General features: G+C 47.8%; 2 protein-coding genes across 2 annotated transcripts; one reads left to right on the forward strand and one right to left on the reverse strand.

The window, feature by feature from the left end:
- The first annotated feature begins 354 nt into the window (after positions 1–354).
- Positions 355–8,703, forward strand: rrp12 (ribosomal RNA processing 12 homolog). The gene is made up of 34 exons (XM_029834890.1): positions 355–578; positions 1,216–1,436; positions 1,593–1,676; positions 1,837–1,913; positions 2,250–2,355; positions 2,442–2,558; positions 2,639–2,777; positions 2,862–2,989; positions 3,073–3,171; positions 3,246–3,337; positions 3,414–3,525; positions 3,827–3,927; positions 4,015–4,129; positions 4,226–4,368; positions 4,446–4,567; positions 4,708–4,772; positions 4,852–5,014; positions 5,111–5,265; positions 5,353–5,420; positions 5,488–5,581; positions 5,650–5,808; positions 5,922–6,002; positions 6,085–6,190; positions 6,297–6,404; positions 6,482–6,639; positions 6,717–6,808; positions 6,910–7,065; positions 7,150–7,313; positions 7,384–7,491; positions 7,567–7,613; positions 7,698–7,776; positions 7,841–7,908; positions 7,983–8,065; positions 8,150–8,703. Exons 1-34 carry the CDS (start codon positions 440–442, stop codon positions 8,250–8,252), a joined length of 3,852 nt encoding a protein of 1,283 aa, XP_029690750.1. The 5' UTR covers positions 355–439; the 3' UTR covers positions 8,253–8,703.
- Positions 8,704–8,812: 109 nt separating this feature from the next.
- antxr1d (ANTXR cell adhesion molecule 1d) lies at positions 8,813–23,206 on the reverse strand. The gene is made up of 18 exons (XM_003964136.3): positions 22,821–23,206; positions 19,900–19,971; positions 19,754–19,825; positions 19,551–19,632; positions 19,434–19,464; positions 19,284–19,357; positions 19,067–19,135; positions 18,914–18,994; positions 18,769–18,829; positions 15,766–15,864; positions 15,563–15,632; positions 13,517–13,595; positions 13,195–13,290; positions 13,079–13,117; positions 12,907–13,005; positions 12,601–12,765; positions 12,446–12,526; positions 8,813–10,127 (listed from the first exon to the last, which is right to left on the reverse strand). The coding sequence occupies exons 1-18, from the start codon at positions 22,979–22,981 to the stop codon at positions 9,840–9,842; spliced, it is 1,719 nt and encodes a 572-aa protein (XP_003964185.2). The 5' UTR covers positions 22,982–23,206; the 3' UTR covers positions 8,813–9,839.
- Between the last annotated feature and the right edge of the window lie 16 nt (positions 23,207–23,222).

Raw genomic sequence — 23,222 nt, forward strand, 5'->3', positions numbered from 1 at the left:
GGAACAGAATAACAAGGAGAGAATATCATATCACAAATGAGATTTGGGTATATATGTTTGAATGGAATACTTTCTATAATACAGATAGATGAAAGAGGAAAGTATGAACATTGTGGGTTCAAAGAAACATATCCTAGGACATATTTCAGCATCAAACACAGAGATTCACACTGCAAGAAACACTAAAAAATAAGATATCGTGTGATTTGATGGATTTATTGATCCGAAATTAAGGAGATTTAAAGATTTTTAGAAGGGCTCGTTGATAGAATTTAGAACTTTAACACTCCAATCCAAAAGGTGGCGGTAAGTTTTTACCGCTAAAAATGACAGAAGAAGACGATCGAGAAGGCGTCTGTGACGTCATCAGTAGAGCGACTGTGTCGCCTGAAGTTGGACAACTTGCTTGGGCAAATTATATGTATTTCTGACCCCAGAAATGGTCAAATCGGGGAAGCTTCGATCGGGGACGGGGTCAAAGCTTAAACGGTGGAAGAAAGGACACAGCAGCGACTCAAACCCCGAGTCAAATCGTTTTCGACAGGCTGCTAAAAGCCGCTTCTTCAGCCGACCCAGCGGTGAGCTCCGCACCGCACGTGGAACTATTGCTAATGTTTCAGCTAGCACCAGTCATTACCTTAGAAGTCTGTAACATAATATTTGCCTATATTTTCTTGTGTGTAACTTCAGAGTTTTGGGTTGTTCTAGTTGTGTCTATAGATGGAGACAAGTGTCGCTAATGTCATCCAGTCTTTTAACGTTTATTAATGATTTATACATTTGGTTGTGCTGGATATCTTTTGCATCATGCATGAGATTATTCAATACTCTTGTGTGGAATATAATGGATGCTTTTAGTATAAATATTTCATTTTGAACAGTTTTTGCATTCGTAACTTCACTTTCATGAAGGTACACTTTCATTGATGTACAGTCCTGATCAGCAAATCTGCACATGTTGATTTGACTCCATTTTCATCCACTGTGTGTAAATATTTATTAGCATTACTGCTACAAATTAGTACCCAGGTCAAGGCAGCTTTGCTACATTAGAGTCAATACAATTAAGAAATACGTCCTGTCATTGTTAAAGGTTTGCATTCATGTAGTCTTATTGTGCGACGATGTTTATGCCCAGAGTCAATGATACTGGTGGTCCAGTGCCAAATTAGAGGGAGAATTAATGCTAATGCAGATGTGTTTACATTCCTATAGGAAAGAGTGATCTGACAGTTGATGCTCTTAAGCTGCACAATGACCTGCAGACAGGTTCACTGGAGCTCAGCCGCAAAGATGCAGCCATGGAAGAGGAGCCAAACGAGGCCGTTTCAGAAAGAACCGCGGGCACCTTCCTCAGTGGCCTGTCAGACTGCTCCAACCTGACCTTCAGAAAGGTGCAGCGCTACTGGGAGTCGAACTCAGCCGCTCACAAAGAGGTAACAACGTTATTGCTATTGGAATGTGACACCAAGAGGCATATCTATCAAACTGAACATTATCCAGGGCTTGAGAATTCTCAGCTTGAATTAATCTTGAAATCATTTCTTATGATTTTATAGTTGTCAGCTAAAACTTTTGAAATGTTTTGACAGATCTGTGCAGTGTTGGCAGCTGTTACCGAGGTGATCCGTGCTCAAGGAGGAAAGGAGACTGAAACAGAATACTTTGCTGCATTGGTAAGCCAGTTTTCAGATCATTATCTTTCAATCAGGTTGTTCAGATCTTGCATTAAAACTCATTGTTTTCCCCATTTGACCCAATGTGCTTCAGTCAGTGGTCACTTTGGACAGACCTTTAATTTGAAAACATCTCTGGGTGATTTTTTTTGGTTTCCAGATGACCACACTGGAGGTTGTGGAATCAACAGAATCCCAGGCTGCGGTGGCATACCTCCTTAACCTGGTGCTGAAAAGGTTGGATTTTTAGCATCTGAACATTCCCCAGAATAATCCACCAGCAGTCAGTAGATCACAGGGACAGCTCAAAGAAGCTACATTCCCAGTTGAACTTTGGGGTCTTGTTGGAATTTGTTTTTTGCTGCAGTTTACAAGAAAGATGGATAAATGATAGGAAACTGTCCTCTTCAACTCTAAATGGTGATATGCATCCGTTGGGGGATTTTAATATGCCAACTGGACATGCACTTCAGTTGTCCATTTTGGCCAGATTAAGGGATAATTTGTTTTTCAAGTGTGAAATGTAAATGACTGATAACGCTGGTGTCATTTGTGCTGTGTTGTTGATTGTAGGGTTCCTGCTCCAGTGCTCAGATCTAAGTTCTCAGACACCTCCAAGGCTCTGTTGGATATCATGTCTAAAGAGGCCACGTCCGAGGCCGCCTCTGCTCTCCGATGGGTGGGTGGTAGGAGTATTTTAGTCAGTAATCATCCGTCATTGGGGCTATGTACAGAATATAGGTTTATCTGTTTCTGCTCTCACAGATCCTGTCGTGTTTTGCCACTTTATTGAGGAAGCAGGATGTGTCTGTATGGACGTATCCATCTACTCTCCAGGCCTACCACGGCCTTCTTAGCTTCACAGTGCACAGCAAACCAAAGGTCTGTGTGCTCAGCACACGTCAGAGCTAATCGCTGCCTCGGTTGACTACTGAATAAAATGAGGTCTGTTTTTCCTTCAGGTCCGTAAAGCAGCGCAGCAAGGTGTTTGCGCCATTCTCAGAGGGAGTGACTTCCTGTTTACAGATAATGCCCCAGCTCATCACCCTGCTGCAGTGTCCACAGCTAAATTCTGCATCAAAGAAATGGAGCACGCAGGGGGTGAGGGCGACCCTCAGATGGTTACATATCCCGCTCTTTGCTTGTCCAGCAAACTTGAACCTGTTTTTTAACTCCCGCCCTCAGGCAGCAAGGAGGACACCACCACTCTTCACGTGCTGGGTCTCCTGAAGGAGCTGATGGCGACATTCCCTCTGGGAGTTGTCAAATCATGTTGTGAGACTCTGCTGCGAGTGATGACACTCAGCCATGTGGTGAGAACAAAAACATTCACAAATGCAGCCAAGACCTCCCGAGTTTATTTTTTTAACCTGCCTGATGTGCTCGTGGCGCCTAGCTGGTGACAGCCGGCGCCATGCAGGCTTTTCATAGGTTGTTCAGTGCGAAGCCGAGCGCTTTGACCCTCTCGGCTGAACTAAACGCGCAGATCATCACGGTGAGACGGGACGGCGGGGCACTGTCACCACGCAGGAACGACCGTTTGGAAACTAACAACTAACTGTCCTCTAGGCGCTTTACGACTACCTGCCGAGTGAAAACGACCTGCAGCCGCTGCTGGCGTGGCTCGCCGTCATGGAGAAAGCACATATTCACCTGGCGAGGTAACGGCCCCGTCATCTGTCGCCTGCGCGTCAGGTTTGTGTGGCAGAGCAGTCAGGAGTTTGCATTGTTGTCTAGTTTGCAGAGTTCTCTGGGTTTGGGTCACCTCCCTCGCTTTTTCTCCGCCGCCATGTCCTGCCTGCTATCGCCACACTCGCAGGTCGTCACCGCGGCTGCCAGTACGTTAAAGGTAGGAACAGCATCTCCGGGTTAAGTAACAGGATTTTCATATATTTTTTAAATCATTTTAAAATTTATACTAAACTTGTGACCAAAACACAACAGTGCTGATGATTGAGACAATCACTGAAAAGGTGTCACTTAAATGTTTTTTGTTATTTGGAGGCTCTTTCATACCTGATATGAACCGGTGCTTTGAATGTGTAATCACGGCAGGTAAATCTACTGATCAGCTTAACTCATGAAGCTTGTGAGCTGATCCAGATGTTTTTATAATGTCTTCAGATATCTAATGCATGTGTCTGTTTCAGACGCTGTTGACTGAATGTGTTGCCCCTCACATGGAGGAAATGGGCATGATATCTACCACAGCCTCTGCAGGAAATCCCGCCTATGTCTGTAAAATATTTCGGTAAGTTCCCTTTACTGTTTTCTGCACTTGCATCTGTTTTTTTCTTGTTTTTTTTTAAGATGTGAGATCATTTTGACTGTGTTCCAGCATTGTAGAAGAAGGACTGTCCTACCGCTTCCATGCCTCCTGGCCCTTTGTGCTGCAGATCCTGGGCTGCTTTTATAGAATTGCAGGCAAACAAGCTCATCCCATTATGCTAAAGGTTAGTTTTAATACACGCTGTTGTCTCCCTGTGAAGCGATCTAGAACCGTCTGTCTTAGCTGAAGGTTTTCCTTGAATCTCTTGTGTCCTACACAGTCCCTGCAGTCTCTGGCCGACCTGCGTTCTACCCCTCATTTCCCCTTCAGTGGCGAGGTGGACCTGGCTGTGGGAGCAGCCGTTGAAAGCATGGGACCTGAGGTCGTGCTGGGTGCTGTGCCTCTCGACATCACCGGCGTTGAGTGAGTGCACATGACGTTGACACAAACGGTGCTGCTGAACCCAGTGATCGAACTGACCACATTTTCTTTTTTTAAAGTGATGACTTGGAGTTCCCACGCAGTTGGCTAATTCCGGTCATACGGGATCATGTTAAGAACACTCGGCTTGCCTTCTTTACCTCTTATTTCCTGCCTTTGGCATCTACACTCAAACAGAAAGGTAATTGTGCGAAGCACCATTTTTTTAAAAATGCTTTTTTAAATTACTATAGTGTTTGTTTGTTTTTTAAATTGTCTTTCTCAGACTCTCCAAGAGGATAATTTCGATTTATAAATGTTATCAATCTCTTGTGTTTTTAGCTGGCGAATTAGAGCAAATGGACCAGAAACTGGAGGCCAAAGTCTACCAGACGTTACAGCTACAGGTAGCTTGAGACGCATTAATTTGGGTCTGCATACTTTCTGTTGATGAGCCATTTAGAAGTTCATGTTTGTGCTCTTCAGATTTGGACCATGCTGCCAGGCTTCTGCACATGTCCCGTAGACCTCCTGGCGTCCTTCAAAGGAATCGCCCGTACCGTCGGTATGGCCATCAACGAACGTCCAGATCTGAGACTAACAGTGTGCCAGGCTCTGCGCACCCTCATCAACAAGGGCTGCAGCACAGGTAGAAACATGAGCTCAGCAACTTTACACAAGGCTTCTTCAGCAATTTAGAATTTTCCATTCCAACTTTGTTCTGCGTCCACATTTGTGTCTTTAGAGGAGGAAAAGGTTGAGTTGGGCCGCTTCTCCAAGAACTTCCTGCCCATTTTCTTTAACATCTATGGTCAGCAGCCTCCGGAGGGAGAGTCAGGCACCTACAGGATGGCGGTATTAGACACCGTCAAGGTCTACCTGAGTGTGACTCAAACTGAGGTGTGTTTATTCACTGAGCTTTCTGTGTTTGGGAGGCCTCGCGTCCTTTAATGATCCCTGTCTAATATAAATCATGCTTTTTCTAAGATGGTCTGCACGTTCCTGCAAAAAGCCATAGAAAGACTCAGCAGCACAGAGACCACAGAGTTCACACGGTAAAACATGATGATGGACGTTTCCCTTCGGAATACCTGCTACAGCTATTGACATGTTTTCTCTCAGGCTTGCCATGATGGACCTGGTGATCGCTATGACTCCCTTTGTAGACGAGGTCGCGCTGACCAAAACCTTGGAGCTGATCAGGCCGTATTTGGAGGTAAGAAAAATGCTTTTTTTGTAGGATTTGAATAAAGATATCTTTAGGTGACATGATGTCTGTTTTAGGCCAAGGAGCCGGGCATGCAAAAGAAGGCGTACCGCGTGCTGGAGGAGATGTGCGGAGGGGAGCGAGAGGAGTGCAGGTCATTCGTCGTTTCAAATCTGGAGACGCTGAAAGTCGTACTACTGGAAACTCTTAAAAACGCCTCTTCACCAGCAAAGAGGGTGAGAATGCTGTGTTGCTATGAATGACATCGAGCCAAGGTTAGATGGAAGCATCGACTCTGATTCACTGCACTGTCTGACGGTATCTTTGTCTCTGAATTGGTTCCTCACAGCCGAGACTGAAGTGTCTGACCCACATTGTAAAGAGACTCGATGAAGAACACAAAACCTTTATCACTGCTCTCCTGCCAGAGGTACCAACACATCGAGCAGATAAATCCAAAATGTGGAAAGCAGTGGTTTTTCTTATCTTCATGAGACTTTTGCCATTTTCAGGTGATAATATGTACCAAGGAGGTGTCTGTTGGAGCCCGTAAAAATGCCTATAACCTACTGGTAGAAATAGGAAACGCATTTGTCCGTTTCTGTGGGAACGCCAAAGGTGAGCAGGGTGTTTTTGGTGCGAGAATAATCCTTTTATCAGGTTTGCAATGTGGCTCAAAAGTGTAAATAAAAAAAACCAACCTCTTACTGTGTTTGTTATCCAGATGCCATGGAGCAATATTTAGCCTTGGTCTATGCAGGATTTACAGGCTCTGTCACCATGATCACATGCACGGTGTTGGCCCTGACCCGTCTGGTGTTTGAGTACAAAGGTAGGTCACCTGACATCGGCAGGTTTGGAGAACGTTCGACCCACAGCTGCAGCTCAGGGATGTCTTTTGTCTTCCAGATGCCATTGAAGTGACGACCATGGAACAGCTGCTCCACAACGTTTGTCTGCTGCTGAGGTCTCGCACCAGAGAGATAGTCAAAGCTGCGCTGGGCTTCATCAAGGTCATCCTCTTCATCATGGACCCTAAAACACTGGCATCTCACGCCACAGTCATGGTGGGAATCACCCGTATTTGTAAGGCACAGCGTGATAATTGTGCTCCCATCTAACGCAACCATGACTCTGTGCTCAGATGGAGGGCATTGGAAGCGTTCAAGATGATGTGAGGAGACACTTCAGGACCAAACTAAAAAACATCTTCACAAAGTTAATCAGAAAGTTTGGGTAAGATATGTCTTCACGTCTGACAGTAAAATGGTGCCGCGCCGTCCTTGTTGCGTCTTATGATGTTGTGCGCTACATCATTTTGGCTGCTGCTCTTTCAGGTTTGAGCTGGTGAAGAGCATGCTGCCTCCAGAACACCATAAGGTCCTTTCGAACATCCGCAAGGCCGAGGCTCGCAGCAAGAGGAGGAAGCTGGCTTCAGAAGAGCAGGAAGAGTCCGAGAGTGAAGCAGAGGCGCCTAAAGCAAAAAGCCAAAGGTGGAGCACTGTTCTGGGTATTGGACCACGTTTCGCTCACTTTTAAAAGCGTTTTTTTCATGGCAAACTTTTTGTCTGCTTTAGTATTGAGGACATTCTTGCTGAGTCGGACAGCGATTTATCTGAGGATGAGGGAAAGGCTCAGAAGAAGAAGGGCAAAGTGCAGAAAGGACGGGCCTGGCTCAAAGAAGGGGAGGAAGACGATCCACTCAACTTCTTGGATCCCAAAGTTTCCCAGAGAGTTCTAGGTAAGACTGATTTTCATCTATAAATGAACCCAAGTGTGCATTCTGGGTTTTAATATATGTTGTGTGTTAGCCACCAACCCGGCGCAGAAGAAGAGCAGCAAGGTGGAGCACGGCTTCAAGGTAACGTCAGATGGGCGGCTGATAATCAGAGAAGAGGATGATGATGCGGGAGACAAAGGTAAGAGTTGCTTTAGTGACTCGTGTCTTTTCTCCGAGCATGTTGTGACAGGAAATACTGCATACATTTTCACAGATGACGGAGAGATGAAAGATATCCTAGAAGAAGCTGGAGTCAAGAGTGTGAGTACATCGGTGCAGCTTTGTAGCTTTAGCGTTGTCGATGACGTATGGCTGCTTACGTTTCAAATTCTTTGGTCCCTCCAGAAAAAGATACAGAAAAGGAAGTTCCAAGAAGGCAACTTTGATGAGGACATGGACACTGAACCTCAACTTAAATATAAAGGTATTGCTAACCATGCAGAGATCGCCTCAGTGGTTATTATGGGCTAAATGTTATTTTCCTACAGCTGGAGGTGCTGGAATCCACAGAGCCCTCAGAGGAAGGGACGAAATCGGCTCAGAGTACAAGTCAAAGGTGAGACATTGACACAAGGAAAAGGTCGAGAGCTTAAAACTATAAAGCTGAACATCTTCTAACTTGTTACTCAGAAAGGAAAAGGAGATGTGAAGAAAAAAGGAAAGCTAGATCCTTATGCGTACATCCCTCTGAAGAAGGCCCAGCTCAATCGCAGGTACCGTCAGTATGTCCAATTTAACCAGGAACTCGATTGGTTTAAGAATGTGTGAGCTCAGACTTCTTGGTTTTTGTTCAAAAGGAAAAGAGCCAAACTGCAGGGCCACTTCAAGGGCATGGTGAAAGGAGCCCAGAAGGGGGCGCTGTCTGGAAAGAAAATGCAGAAGCGGAAAAGAAGGGCCTGAAAAACCTGCGCGTGTCATTTCTAGGACTAAAAATGCATGTGTGCTGAATTACATGCATATCAAATTGGAGATTTTGGCATGCACGTGTGTTTTACATAGCGGCAAGTCCAGTTCTGCCTTGATGGACATTGACAGAACAAAAGGAAACTCCTTCAGCTGCCATTTAATAGGAATCACTTAACTGTGATTTGTTTGAATCAGATAAGTCTTTATCAACATAAAGTATTTATGTACAACATGGATTTAATATCTTGCATGCTTTTTTCCCCCCTTCATGCAAGGCTCTCGGTTGTGCGCAGCCTGTCTTTCCCGCCTTCAATGCAGCTTTTTGTGCAGACGTGAGCTGTAAGTTCTTGGGCAGGAGGAATCAACATACCATTAGGTTCATATGATTCATACGCTGCAGCACATTGTAGTAAAATGTGTGACACAAAACGCTGTGACACAGTGACCTCCTAATTGTGCTCTTTTGTGCCTGAGCTCAGCCTGTCGCTCTGTTCCTGGGGGGGAAGGGGGGGGCGGTCATCGTCACACACCAAGGCGGTCGAATGTAACATGGCTTTAGGTATCAAATTTTATTTAAAAATCCATTACAGTGAAGTCACAGAGTTGTTGAGCCACTAAAATGTTTGCTGTTAGTTTTTTTTTGCCTAGCATAAGAACACATTAGTGCAATGATTTGTTTAAGGTTTAAAGATAAATTTACTTTTCTGGCTACCTCTGCAATAAAGAGTATAGATTTATGTCTAGGCAGTAGTCCAAGTGTAATTAGTTTAATTAAAGAGCATAATGAAAACACATCACCAAACATTACATCCTGCATTACCCAGTTAAATCGTAAATATGTCTCCAGGTCTTCTCGGCTCGTTTGTCAGCGGTTTCACAACGTGACTGCAGGAAAAGGCCTTGCTGCTATAAAATGCCACACTTCTTTAAACATTTTTAATAAACATGACAGAAGTTGCTGCCAGGCAGACCATAAAAAAACATTTTTGTTTAATGAAAACGGATATTAAATGTTGTTAATAAAGAAGAAATGCAAACGATCACTTCAGTCGGTAGAAAGCGTAGGCAGGATGATGACGGATGCGTCGGGCGCAGCGCTTCCTTCTGTCCCCCTCATGATGAAAACCCATAAAACCCGCATCTCGCCTAGCAAAACAATCCAAACAGGGCTTGTAATAAAATAAATAAAAACAGGTGAAACTGCCCTGCAGTTGCAGAAGGACCATCGTATTTCACAAAATGTTAGGTTAGGCTATATAAAAGTTTCATTGGTTGAAGAGATTAAATGATGAGTCTGCTATGGAGCTCCTAGCAAGGCGTTAAACGCAATAACTGTCCTTCCAAAAACATTGCACTTACTCTTACCACACTTAATCATTAACAAAAAACAAAGCTAAATAATAGTGCGCGTCCATGCTGGATCATTTTATCTACGTGCTCGTCTCTCCTGCTGCCTGATCGGATATCAGATTAAATACTTCTTGCTGTCCAGCAACAAAGCACAGAGGTCCTGATCCAAATGGCTCTGTGCCGCCAAGCTTCCCTTTAATGGGATCAATCAACTGCTTCCTTTCCTCGTCATCAGAGCCTGGGCGGGGGTCGGGATGGTGGGGGTGCGCGAGGGCCGGGGGGTGCGCGGGCCGGGGGCGGACCCGCAGGGGGCATGGCCACGGGGGGCGGGGCCCGAGCGGGCGGCTCGATGCGGGGCCCCCTGGACGGAGGCTTTGTGCGGGGGACGGAGTTGGAGATCAGGGGTATCTCCGCGGCGGCCGGGGCTGGAGGGGGCAGAGAGCTGGAGGTGCGAGGAGGTGCGCGGTTGGTCCTGTTGGCCTCCCCGTCTTTGACCCGCTGGAAGTTAATGCAGCGACCCTGCCAACACACAGAATGCAGATTCAAATGCAGAATAAGCGTCTCTGCCAAATCAAAGAGCCTTTAGGAGTCACAGGCTGACAGAGGTGTGTGTGTTTGAGGCCCCCGCGGGGTGCACAGAGTCCTCTCTGTCCTCTGTCCACACCTGCACAAGAATAGCTGCGATGTTGGCAAAAACAGGCATTGATGAACGATCACACTCTCTTCCTACATCTCAGCAGAAAGTGGTTTATGTCTCTTCTGTGCCCGACTTGTCGAATGTAAAGGAGGGATTTTAATATGCAGACAATAGTTAACAGGGCCCCTGAGCGTTTAACATGATTTACAATTGTGGGAGAAAAGAACACTTCCTGTATTGTTCTCCCTGGTGTGTTCTGCATTCTCCCGCAGACACATAAGAGGAGCTGCTCTCTTGATCGGGCAGCAAGTGAAGAATGGAGAGCAGGTCAGACCCTTGGTGGTCTGATTATAACACCTTATTAAACCGAGAGGCCCTGAAGTCACACAGGGGCCGTAGGAGGACCCCAGCAGCAGCAGCCTTCTGACTAAAGGGGCTATTGTGTTTATGTGTGTGAAGGGTGTGTGTAATTGATTTTGGGGGAAGCTCAGTCGGGTGGGGGGGGGGGGGGGGGGGTCGGGGTGACTGCTTCGGTCTTGTTGGGGCTGCAGTGAAAGGGCCAGTTTGTGGGCAGCAAAACAGCAGCGCAACACCAGACAGCATATGGACACAATGAGAACACAAGCTCATGAATATGAGGGCGTGTGCGAGACTGTAAGAATGCCCGGGCCAGAACATATGGCCTGAATGAAACCTCGGCTTCATGAATAACACAGACCGACCGGAGGGATGTTTCAGGGCCGTGGCTGCGGGACAGCAGAGCCAAACAAAATCTAGTTACGAGTTTCACACGTTCAGATCGGTGGCCCGCAGACATGTCTGTCGCTGCTTTCCTCCTCGTGGCTGTTGTTTACTTCAAGGCCTCACCTTTTTTTGAGAAATAAAACAAAACCATTAAAGACCCCCAGCACTGCTCTTCCCACCACTCCACTCTGTCTCCTCCTGATTCCCAAGCCTTTGCTCACACGCTCCGTATCATAAATACACAGACAGCAGTGTCAATTACAAATGTAAATCTGCACATATGGACGGATTCAATGGACGTCTGCTGCTCTGAATGGTGGAGAGTTGACTCACGACCTCGAGATCCAAATCACAGCAGAAAACAGTGACCATTAAACAGGAACATGCATCATCCCATAATGCTATTAATGTGCGTTACCAATGTTAACAATCAGAGTCGGGCAAATGGACGCTAATGTACAGATATGAGTGTACGGAGATACAGACAATGTGTGTGCTGAGGTCTAAGCTAGGACAACAACCCTCTGGTCGGGTCTGCGGTTCTGGACTGAGGTCATCGGTGCCATCAGCTCGGGGGACAAATAAACGGAATCTCTTCTGTCACAATATGCCTCGCGGCCTTTCAGCTCTCCATCTGTTTTATGCAACGCTCGCTCTTTAGGGCCCGATGTGCGCGGCGCTGTGAATCAGACGCGCGCACGCTCACACTCACAGGCCAGGCAGAGATTAGGAAGCGTGGCAGGAACTGGCAGCCCACTGATGGCAGTCAAGTGGCAGTAATGGGGACAGAAAGCAGGACGAGCGGCGTCCTGAGCTGCTGGTTAGCACCGATCTGTGCTAGTTAACGCTGCGCTTTTTCTGGCGACTGACAACATGGGCTTTTATATCCGTGCACGTTCCCCCCACCCCGACGTGACAGGTCATTGTCTCCGTCATGTGGAAGCAGGTCCTCTGCAACAAAAGTTGATTTCTTTGCCCCGGTTTTCTATTCCGCAGTTAATGACTCGTGAAGGGATTCGTTGGGCGTCCTTGTGGCGCGGCCGCCAAAAACTTTCTGTCCTGATGACAAAGATGAATTGTTCTGCCCAAAATAAGACGTCCGAGACGGATAAAACAGAGGAACGCATTAGCGATGTCCACTCTGGTCTTCTGGCCTACGCATGAATCGAGGACAGTTGAATCGTGCCTTTCATGGAGCAGATCAATACATATCAGGGTGATAAGGGCTCGGCTATGAGGGGCGACAAAGACGCCATTTACAACGGAGCAGATGTTTCGCCATGGCAACCAGTTTGATGGCGCAAACATGTCTGTGGGCTGCCACACAGGGTCAAGGTTAGATACCAGGGGCCGCTCTTCACTCTGGCTCGCCTCTCTGCTGCCAGTTCTCCCGAGGCTCTTCAGAAGCAAAGAAATAGGACTTCCTGAAAAACCAGGCGTTAATGGATAGTCTTACCTGATCTCCAGGATGTGGTCTCATCAGGGACACCTGGTCATAACCTCTCCTGAACAGAGCCCAAATCGCATCCAGCTTCCCCTGGAGAACCCAAAAATTAAAGTCGTGTCTCGAGGTAACTGAAGCACTCATTCAGTTGCTTCACCCTCTCCCACCTTTATGGGGGTGTACCAGCGTCTCTGCTGAGGGCGGCGGCGGGGCGGCTTTCGAGGCTTCGGTTCGTACGGTTCAAACTCCTGATCCGGCATCTTCACGACAGCATTTTTGGGTTTGTCTAGCTTCGCACCTTCCTCGGTGGAGCCCTTCTCCCCCCACCGCACCTGGAGAGGCCAACATGAACCCATATACATATATATCTATATATGTGTGTGTGTGGGGGTGTGTGTATTTATATATACACACATGCGTATATTATATTTCGAAAAATCTATATTAAAATGTGTGTGAGCTCGCATGTGTACCTCCATGCGTTTGATGCCACCCACTCCCCTCCCACCATAGTAGGACGCATCCACTGTGGGCCACTTCTTCTTGGGCATCCCATCATCGTCATCAGATTCCTGAGAATGAGACTCAGTTACATGAGGCAGCTCATAATGGAATCATGAAGTGGATGGTTACCAAAGGTCTTACTGGTTCTGGAGGAGGAGGTGGGGGAGGCTCTTTGATCACCTAACGTGAGATAAACACGCCATTAACCAAAGGCTGGCAGCTAAAATACGGGTGCGTTTGTTTGGTGGTTGACCTACCACGGTGCAGCAGAGAGGCCAGAACCACCACATCAGCAGCAGGGCCAGCAGCAGGAACACCACCAGCAACGATATGAGCACGATGGTGCCGTCGAACTGGGGAAAAGACAAGATTAAGTGAAGCTCTGGGTCCAGCGGGGGAGAAACAAACAAAAAGGTGTAAAGGAAATAGTACTCACAGCCCCCTCTGATGGACAGACACAACAGAGGAGAGCTCAGAGAGGAAGGTGAGAAGACTGAAGAGCGCAAAGAAGAGCGTGAAAAAGATCTGGTTGGATCACAGCGACGAAGGGGAAGAGCAGATGAGCAGACGTGTACTCACACATTCGGTGGTGGTGATGTGAACAGAGCTGGTGATGTAGGAGAGGCCCTCGTTCATGCTCACTTGCAGGTAGATCACCCTGCAAAACAGCCCAACGTCACACACGCGCCCCATCACCGTCCACACGCGTGCACTCCTGCAGCGCCAGAGCCCCCCCGCCTGCAGCACTGCTACGCATTCTTCAATCCACACGGGCCATTCTTGCTTTATCAACATGCTAACAGAGACAACGCCAAAGGTTTTAAAGAGGTCAGCGAGCCCTCCACCCACCAGAGGAATCCATTCTGGATCAGATCCAGGGCCTCTAATATGGAACCCATCTCATTCTGCTCATATCTGAAACTAAAACGCTGCGCACGGAAGAAGCCATGTTGAGAAGTGTTCTTGCTTTGGTCCCAAATCAGGAAAACGCAATGTAGCCGCGGACGTGCAGGCGGCCGGGAAGACGACTTCCTGCGTTTTTCTTATGGATTGAGGGTGTCAGAGACAAGAGGGGCATTGAGTTCTGGTTTAAGATTTGTGATGGGGGCGAGGGGTGGGGGGCAGGGTGGTATTGGTCACTCCAGAGGGGAAAGGCAGAGAATGGGGGAGGGTAGGAGGAAGGCCTTTCCTGGTGGAGATCCCTTTAGCGCTGTCCCTCCCCTCTGAGACCCCCGCTTCACTTCCTCAATCATCTCCTCTGAGGGCAGCCCAGGTGCCCCCCCCCATACAATCCCAAACCAGCTTTAATAGACAGTCAATAGTTATTTCAGGCAGACTGTAGACATGAGACGAGGGTGTTCCCAGCAACCGGAAGGAGGGTTTCCGGTCAACTCAGATTTGGGTGACGGAACCATCAACGATTGCATTTTGACTTGAGCTGAGGAGAAGCTGAGTGGGGGACTTGGGGGGTAATGTAACCTGACATTTAAGGGTGACAGCTGGCAATCCTGTTCCAGCTAAGTTCACTTCTTAGATCGTTCCATGTGATAACTACACTAAAACAAGTGCATTGCGTTGGGTCTGTACGTTTCTGAGGATCCCCCGCAGCGTCGGCCACAGAGGTGCTAAGAGGACTGGTTATAGCGGGAGGGAGACACATACTGACACGATTTCAGTTGACCTTTTACATCTGTGTGTCATTTCTTTGGTTAAGAAGAATCTTTTACCAGTATTTTCCAGGTGTATCTGCATTTTTTCGCTCCACAGCCCAGAACTCATGGGCCAGCTGGTGCCTTCTGCTCTGGGCCCTTTAGCCATTCACAGCTGCCCCCCCCCCCCTCTTTAGTAGCACTCAGGGTGTCAGCCAGCACCGACTCTAATGGGCTTCTCTTACATGGAAGAATGGCTTCTTCGGGCACCAGTGCAGCGTGTCCTGGTGCTCTCCGGAGGAGTAGCCCGATCCGTGGACCAACCACAAATTTTCGCCGTGATGTTCTTACATCTCTGCTGCTTCCGTGTTACCATACAGTCTATTTTTTCCCAATCCCTGAGCATTACTTCCTCATCAAAGCAGCACTTTTCACTGGCGGTCAAGAAAAGCTCAAATCACTCTTGAAATCTGAGTGACAGCAACAAGACAGATGATGACTGGAAGGTGTCTGAAGCCGCTGGCAGGAGTGTATAATTATGCAGAGCACTGCAGGCGTCGGTGACTGGGAAGGCTGATGGCTCACCACTTCTCTCTGAGCTCAGCCTACAGTGTTGCTCTGTCCACCCAGAAAACTTCTGCTCTGAATCACCGCGAGCGGCCCTGGAAGGAAACTTTACAGAGTCCAACCCCACTAGGGTGGCGCAAAACCGTTCAGCTGATTTATCACACACCCAAGTACACTCAGACGCAGATGCGATGTTGCGACAGCTCTCTCCAGCAGGCTCTCATTAAGTTGTGTTTCTGGGCTCTCCTCCTGTTGTCCCCCGTGTGATTGGTGTCTGGCTTCGTTAGCTCTGACAAACGCTGATTGATCACAGACATGCAATGACTTTGGCCCTAATTTACTCAAGGACAGGAGTCTTTATGTGCAAAATAAATAAATAAGAAAGAGATTGAGAGAACGTGCCGCCTACCTCCCAGGCTCCTCTACAACAGGAGCAGGACAGAGCAGGAAGGTGTCTTCTATCCCAGCTGGTCTCTCGTCTGCGCAGGAAAAGCCCACATCAGTTCTGATCGAGCATACTTCCAATATCAACCACTTCTTTGAATATTCGAGCCTTGGTCATTACATGCACAGCTTTGGAAAAACGAGTCTTCACTCGGTGTGTGTACCTACCTACAGAGAGTGTGTCATTTAATTTGAAGCTGCAGAGCACCTGGTCAGTGTTTCTGGCATGGAGGAATCCATTACCTCTCACCACCACCTGGAAACTCTCTAGGGAAAAGTGGAGGCGTCACTGGGAATGTGCAACAGTCTGATACTGCGTGTCGAGTTTATACTTTATTCATTGTTCACCATTTCCCCCCACACAGGGCAACGTGTTACACAGTATCTTATAGCATTGCACGTTATTCCAGCGGCAACTTGACAAATGTGTAAACACCTCAGTAATATCTGCTTCTATCTGACCAAATTGAGCTTTAGCAGTGCTAATGCTAAAAATGCGCTGCGTGCGTGCATGACTGTGTGTGTGTGTGATTGACCTTTAGCTTCCCTCGGGCACCGTTAAAGCGTGCTGACAGAAGCTTGCCAGCATATGCTGCAGTGTCTATGTGGCTGCTACCCAACATATGTTAGAGCGAGGGGGGAAAAACATCGGCGGCTTAAAGATGGGCCTGTGGCGCCGACGGCAGCGACAGTTACAACAGGTCTGACTGTACCTGCGGTGCTGTTGGCACATGTGCAGACATGGACGTGATGATGTGGGCTGTTTTTCTGAAGAACGAGTGCAGGTATGCGCTCCCCTCGGCCTTCTCGTGGCATGTAGATGCGGGCGTTAGCCGCACCTTTAACATTTAAAGCTTCAGCGTAAAGATCACTGGATATGCGTGAGTGGCTGCGGGTGTATATGTGACAGTGTTCCCTTCAAAGGTCAAACAAGCGGCTACGAAAACATAAATACAGATAATCATAGGCAGAAACTCATCACTCCACAGGCTTCAGCAGGTCTCCATGGAGACAGATGCTGTTACAAATGCTGTAAAATACAGACAAATGGAAACTGATACTGGTCTCAAAATCGCACATCACTCTCTTTTAAATTTACCCAGCCTTTAAATTTTAATTTTGGGGCTACAATATCTCCATGATCCTTCACGTTCTTGATAAGTATTACGAGTGTAATGTCGCACTGCAAAACTAAACTGCGCGTCAAAATTTTAATGTTGTTCACATGATTGTATTGTATTATGTTCACACATCTGGTTACGGCTTGCAGGATTATTTACGATTAAACACACCTTCTGTCTTCCACCTGCCCTGAACACAACCGTCAGAATGTACACTGAAACACACTTTTGGTTTGACTTTTCTCTGCCTGTAGCACTAAAGTGCCAGAACGCATCATAACAAAGCGCCTGTCGGAGAAGGATCTGGCTATTAACTCCTGATTTTTACCAGTATGAACATCTAATCCCACACAAACGCGGGAAGGTTTGCTGGACTAAAAGGTCACCGCTGTCAAACACGGCAGACTGGTGTTGCCCCGCTGTCACCTACTGCACACACAAACACACACACAAACACACACTCTCCTCCGTCCACTCCTTGCAGCCTGCCTCTACGGCCACATGTCCATTTACATCTGCACCTGAACTCCTGACAAGAATTAGCCCAACGTGAGACTGTGTGCGACCGCAACGCGTGTGAGTGCGCGTGAGTGTGCCCGTGTACGCGGGGAAAGTGGGATGCGGCTTGTCCGAACGGCGACTCTTCAATCAAGTTAGTGCGACGGGACAGTGAAGGGCGGGGAGGGGCCGAGGAGGACGGGACACCGGGGAGGAAAGGGTCAGGCGTTAATGAAAGCAGCAATCTCTGCTGTCACCTCGGATCTGAGGCCCAAGTCTCACCGTCCTCCGTGTGTGTGTGTGTGCGCACGCGCGCGCGTGTCTGTGAAGAGAATCGGTGCTGTCATGTCAGATAGTGCGGCCCAACGTTCACTGTCCACTCTGATGGCCTGTTTGCAGGCAGCTCGGTGTGGTCACTTCACATCAGTGTGAGGGACACCTACAGTACGATGTCTGTGTCTGGGTGTGTGTGTGTGTGTGTGTGTGTACGCTGGCTTCAAAAACATCTTGTGCAAAGCATGTCTGTGTCTGTAAGAGGACAGAGAAACTGTCAAAACACCTATGCAGCGTGTCAGCCCGAACCTCAGCGCTCTCGCTGGGATGGATGGATGAGGGGAGATGTTGCGATCAAATCACATCCACAGTTTTGTTTTACATACAAACAATCCAACCTTGATGATTACAAGAGCTGTATCACAATAGCATCAGAAGAGGATGGACCCATATGTGCGCCGTTTAAAGGATTCATAAAATAAGACGAGCCCGTGTTCCGATTGTTGGAATCCCTCATTAATTATGCAAAAAAAAAAAAATCTAGTCTTTGTTGAAGGGAGCCTTTGGTTTCTTAGTTCACTGACCATTAGGATGCTCATCAATCGAATATTAAATGAGGCTGTTGGAGGATGTTTGGGTGCACGTCAGCAGACACACGGACCGTACACTAATTATCAGATGAGCGCCGATCTGATTTGTTCGAACATCCTTGTTTTTGTCCTTCCAAAGAGTGATTTCATTCCTCCTCTCTCCCTCATATGCCATAATGGATGCGAAGCTTCCATTGGTTGCCCTGGTGACTCTAATGCACTCTCTAAAGTGAGCCCTAATAAGGTCGTGTCAAAGCTCATCCATCCTGCTCGCTGCACATAAACTCTCCCATCTCTTAGTTCCTGTTTCCCCCTTCCTGAAACAGTCCAGCAGAGGAGCTGGAAGCGCAAGGAGGCGAGCATCCATGTCAACATATATGTTGTGGCAAGCCAGGCCAGTAAAAGCAGCCATGCTTGAAGATTTATGGCTAATTCCTCTGACCAACACCCCCCGCCTGCCCCTCCCTTTCTGCTGCGCACACGCTGTGCCGAAGCAGCTATGCTAATTTCCCCCGGCCGTGAATGACAATACGCTCTGTGTCACTCCACGCTCATAAGCGTCCATGTGATTACTCAACCCTGTGTTCCACTCCGGAGGCCTTCGGTGACGGCCGTCTGACACAATCGCACACCGTGACTGTGCGCTGTCCTAACTAGGAGGGCGAACCCTCGCTCTTCACACCTCTTACCTCCTGCGCACACGCTGGACGGCTCGGCTGCGAGGATCTCGATGCACGACTTCTTGATGATCTTCGGGGAAAAGCAAACCCGATGCAATCACCAAATCGCCATAGTATTCGCACATCGCTCGGGCGTCGTGTGAATATGTCGTACCGAGTCGATGATTCCTCTGAGCGAATGGAAGCCGCCCCAGACAGGAAACACGTGCTCAATGGTGTCGGCAATAGTCGCCAGCTGGAGTAACACAGATCCAATGACCAAAATGCATTTTGGTGTATCCGCATTTATTGACCTCTGACCTCTTACCTGGGTCTCGTTGAAATCTTTGACCCCAACACAGTAAACAATGGCCCCCATGGTCCTGGCCCTCTGCGCCTGCAAAAGAGGAGAGCCGGGAAACCTGTCTCAGTCCCTAAACTGATAGAAATCAGCAACGGAGAATCAATGTCCCATCGCTCCCGCCACTCCAGCGTGATGAACAGCAGCGGACCGGACCCCTCCGGTGGCGCGACGCCAGTCTCACCTCTTGCTGGGCTGTGTCGAACTGCCTCTCGTTGAGTTCTCCGTCAGTGAGCGCGATGATGACGCTGGCCGTGCCTGCAGAACACAGACGCTTCACGTTCTCTGACACCAACGGGTAAACTTACGCAAAAGGACACGTGATCTCGCTTACCGTGTCTCTCCTGAGAGATCTGCATATTAGCCTGTAATCATAAACCAGATGACTGATGTTTAACATGGAGGAAGCAATTCCTGAGCCCTTCCCAATGTATTTATAGAATTCCCTCACCTTTTGCAGGCCCAAGTTCATTAAAGTGTCTCCTCCAGGGACAACATTTTTCAGGACCATTAGGCCTCCTTTGATGGCCTCCCTGTAGATTAAAGAGACAATCTGATTAAAAAAAACCAAACAGTGCACACCCTTATGGTGCACACACTATGAAAATAACCACAGGCACTGTGTAAGACAGATAACACAGGAGGGACTCTCACCTGTCCTCGGTCAGCTCCAGGATGATGTTTCCGTGTGTGGAGAAGACAATGAAGGACATCCGCAGCATGGGGCTGCAAAACATGCAGATTAATAAAGACAAGCAGACACAACCTCCACATTCCTCCACCATCATTCCTGCAGTCACCTGATGAATTTCTCTGCCAGCTGCTTCACAAAGGAGTAAATCTCAGTCCAGTGGTGTTTGACACTTCCAGACCTAAAAAACCCACATAAAAACAGGACCATTACAAAAAAAAGGAAGTGTGTTGCAATGATGACCAAACGATCATCATCAGTTTCTGGTAATTAAAAACAGGGGAATCTAAAGTTTTTTTTCCTTTTGAAATCTCACTGGTGGTGTAACAGGGCCCGCAGAAAAACAAAAAACAAACATTTAAAATTGGCAGAGATTCTCATTCCCCAATGAGATGACAGATTTTGAAGTTATAAACAACTTCTGCAGTCCCTTTCCCCCCTTGTGTTTTAAACCACTGCTGACACCCGATCTCATAAAGATGGTGATAAATGATAGCGTGACCTCATCTGCAAAACGAAGACAAATATCATCACAGGACTTTGTGCAGGGGTGCGTTGGGACACTCCTGAGGACATTTGCCTATCTATTGTGTATAATTCTAGTTGGTTATGTCATGGATTCTGAATTCTGACGTGAATGCGCCTTTGATTAGAGCTGCTGGTGAGCGTGCGACACTCTTATGTCCATGATGGCCTCTGTTATGAAGCCCAGTCCCAGGGGGCTGCTAATGTGGGCTAATTGCTGCTGGGCCAGAGGGTTGAGGTTAGACAGGGACAGATGTAACAGTCTGCCTCTAGCACGGACCATGTAGCAGGCAGCTGGCCTGTGTGTCTGTGTTTGTGTGATCACTGTTTATATGAGCGTGTGCTCGCGAGTGTGTGTGTGTGTGTGTTTGAGGGGGAACAGATGGTCCCCGTGAGCTTGGCAAGGCTACCAACAGGTCGAGGAACTGCACGGAGAAATGTCTGAGACGCAGAAGTAACACTCGGCAGGGGGGTGAATGCGTGCGTGTCTGCTGGAGGACGCAACATCAGACGTCGTCGAAGAGCTGACTCAGGGAGTGTGTGTGTAACAGGGCTGTAAACAGAGCCAGATCCTGAGCTGGTCCGACTTACAATGGCGCCACGCTGCTGGTCATTTAATCAGTCACTTCTAGTTCCAGCTTGACTCATCGCTGTCTTTGGAAAAGACCAATCCAGGAAGAGATTCTTGAAGGAATGCTTTGATGAAACAACAATAATAATAGAATTGCAAGCTAGAACACATGCAAACAACAAAAAAATCCTCTCCTTCCAAACCAGATCAACTACATAACCTTATCTTTCTTTGCTCTCTGTTTGGATCAGAACAGGATCTTCTTTTGTCTACAAGTACTAGCATCGACCCAGGGCCATAAAAAAAATCCACACCTACAAGATAGGGGTGAAAAATGCAGTCTGGTATTTATTTGGTCAGACACAAGTGGAGAAATGTGGGGGGGCTTATTAGTCTTCCTGCAGCTAATAAGCATAAGGGTTCAGAATGTGGAGCTAAGGCAGATGTGAGCAGGTTAACGTAAAACATAAGCGGTCGTGGTGCTAACAGGATTTTAGCCGTCACCCCATCACCGAAACATCAGATGAGGTCACCAAGTGGCATTTAAAATCCGTCAGCCAACAAGTCAGTGTCATCACAGGGGGTAAAGAAGAGCAGTGGCCTCCTGGAGGCTTGCTGGAGCACACGCACAGGTCTGGGGAGCGAAACGCAGAGGCATTCCAGAGGTTAGGCCACGTGTGACGCGTCACGCTCCCCAGGCCCCGACTAAACTTTTTGAAGCAAAGGGTAAAGACCAGAGAGCGGCTGACAGATGCTGCCACCCAAACGGCGGCGTCGACGACTCCGGAGTGAAATATCACAGCTCTGCGGCAAAGCACGAGGGCGAGAGTGGACCTTTGGAATATAGATCTGACGGCGCCCAGTTATAACGCTGAAGTCAGCGCATCAAAACCGCAGCATGCACTTTAGGAAGATTATCACCTTTTCTGTCTCGTACATGTTTGAGCACGTCTGCTGGTTCGCAGCTCACCTTTTACCTCCTAGCATAAAAAATGCCGGTAAAACAAGCTGCTCCAAATACATAATTAGACCTTTATGTGTGCTGTGTGGTTGGGGGATCCAAGCAGTAATTTCAGAAGATAAGGAGAGAAATATGGATCAACTGTATGTTTGGTCCAAACTCCATCCATTGAGGTGAGAATGAGGTCATGTTTCTGTGGTTATTTAAGCCTTTAGCAGGCCTTGACCTTTGTGCTAGTTCGACATCCTACAAACATTTTCTACTGACACCCCGATCCGTGGATCACATAAAAGCAAAGGTGCGTTAAAGACCAGTTACCAACCGGTTATTACTAAAATGTGCTTCAAACGCCTCAATTGTTTCAAATTAGAAACCAAGTTATGTCTAATTAAGGTTTTACGCAATGTGCAGCTCCCTGCGGGAAAACAATGAAGCGCGGACCGCGCCTGGAGCTGCGTTGCTGGTTTATTAGACGCAGACAGGGGTTTAAAGCAGCACCGCTGTGGGGCGGCCGCTGCAGCTGCAGCTGCGTCTGCAGGCGTCATCAGCCTGAAACTCTATCCATCCTGCTCGTCCTGCCCACATCCCGTGTTTGACTCTCCATTGTGTGTCGGTCGAAAAGGAGCGAGGCTCCAGCCTGTGTTAAAATCCTAAAATATCCACTCGGCTTCAAATATATTCCTCGTTAGAGTTTAGAGAAGAGGCATAAAGAAAAACGCGTTTGTGAGACTTTTGTTGTGACTTGGCCTAATCGGTCACCTTCGCTAAACAATTAACCCCTATTCAATATTCATGAGACTGTTTAGAAATGCGCTTTCACAAGCTCAAACTCGGATTTTTGGCCCATCTCACGGCCGAAATTTTGCGCTTGACCCGAGCTGATGCGCTCCGCGTTTCCAAACAGCAGGGCGGTTGCATGGCAATGCGCATCGATGAGAAAGTAACAAAGCCGTAAATAATACGGGACACTCACTTGTCCAGGACAAAATAAAGGTCGAAAGCGCCGTGACAGGACCTCTCCTTCTCCTCCTCCTCCTGTTGCTCGCCCTGCAGCTCTCCTTCGACGGAGACACCGAGAAGGAAAATTCCCAGCAAAACCAGAGCGAGGAACATGCGAATGTGTGTCCTCGCCATCTTTCCCGGTGACTCTGAACTACTCCAAACACAACGGCAACTTAAATATCCTCACATTTTCTCTCTGGGAGCTGTTTTCGAACGGTCTATTTACTCTTTTTTTGTTCGATGCCGTCTTTAATTGGGGTGCATTCACACGGAGGGAGTGTAGTTTTGTCAAAGCCGGTCTCGCAAAGTCTTCTCCTTCAGCTGAGGGAAGGGAAAAAAAGGAGTTGGATCAGGGCAGGAAAGGGGAGAGGAG

Source organism: Takifugu rubripes, chromosome 4 (assembly GCF_901000725.2).
Source record: "Takifugu rubripes chromosome 4, fTakRub1.2, whole genome shotgun sequence".
NCBI lineage: Eukaryota > Metazoa > Chordata > Actinopteri > Tetraodontiformes > Tetraodontidae > Takifugu > Takifugu rubripes.

Bases quoted from the DNA above. Each gene is read 5' to 3' on its own strand.
- antxr1d (XM_003964136.3), bottom strand. From the start codon at position 22,981: ATGGCGAGGACACACATTCGCATGTTCCTCGCTCTGGTTTTGCTGGGA. The intron at 19,136-19,283 runs GTGAGACTGGCG...CCTCTTTTGCAG, and splicing joins TCGACACAGCCCAGCAAGAG to GCGCAGAGGGCCAGGACCAT. The intron at 13,118-13,194 runs GTAGGTCAACCA...ATCTCACGTTAG, and splicing joins GGCCTCTCTGCTGCACCGTG to GTGATCAAAGAGCCTCCCCC.
- rrp12 (XM_029834890.1), top strand. From the start codon at position 440: ATGGTCAAATCGGGGAAGCTTCGATCGGGGACGGGGTCAAAGCTTAAA. The intron at 1,437-1,592 runs GTAACAACGTTA...ATGTTTTGACAG, and splicing joins ACTCAGCCGCTCACAAAGAG to ATCTGTGCAGTGTTGGCAGC. The intron at 6,640-6,716 runs GTGGGAATCACC...CTCTGTGCTCAG, and splicing joins CATCTCACGCCACAGTCATG to ATGGAGGGCATTGGAAGCGT.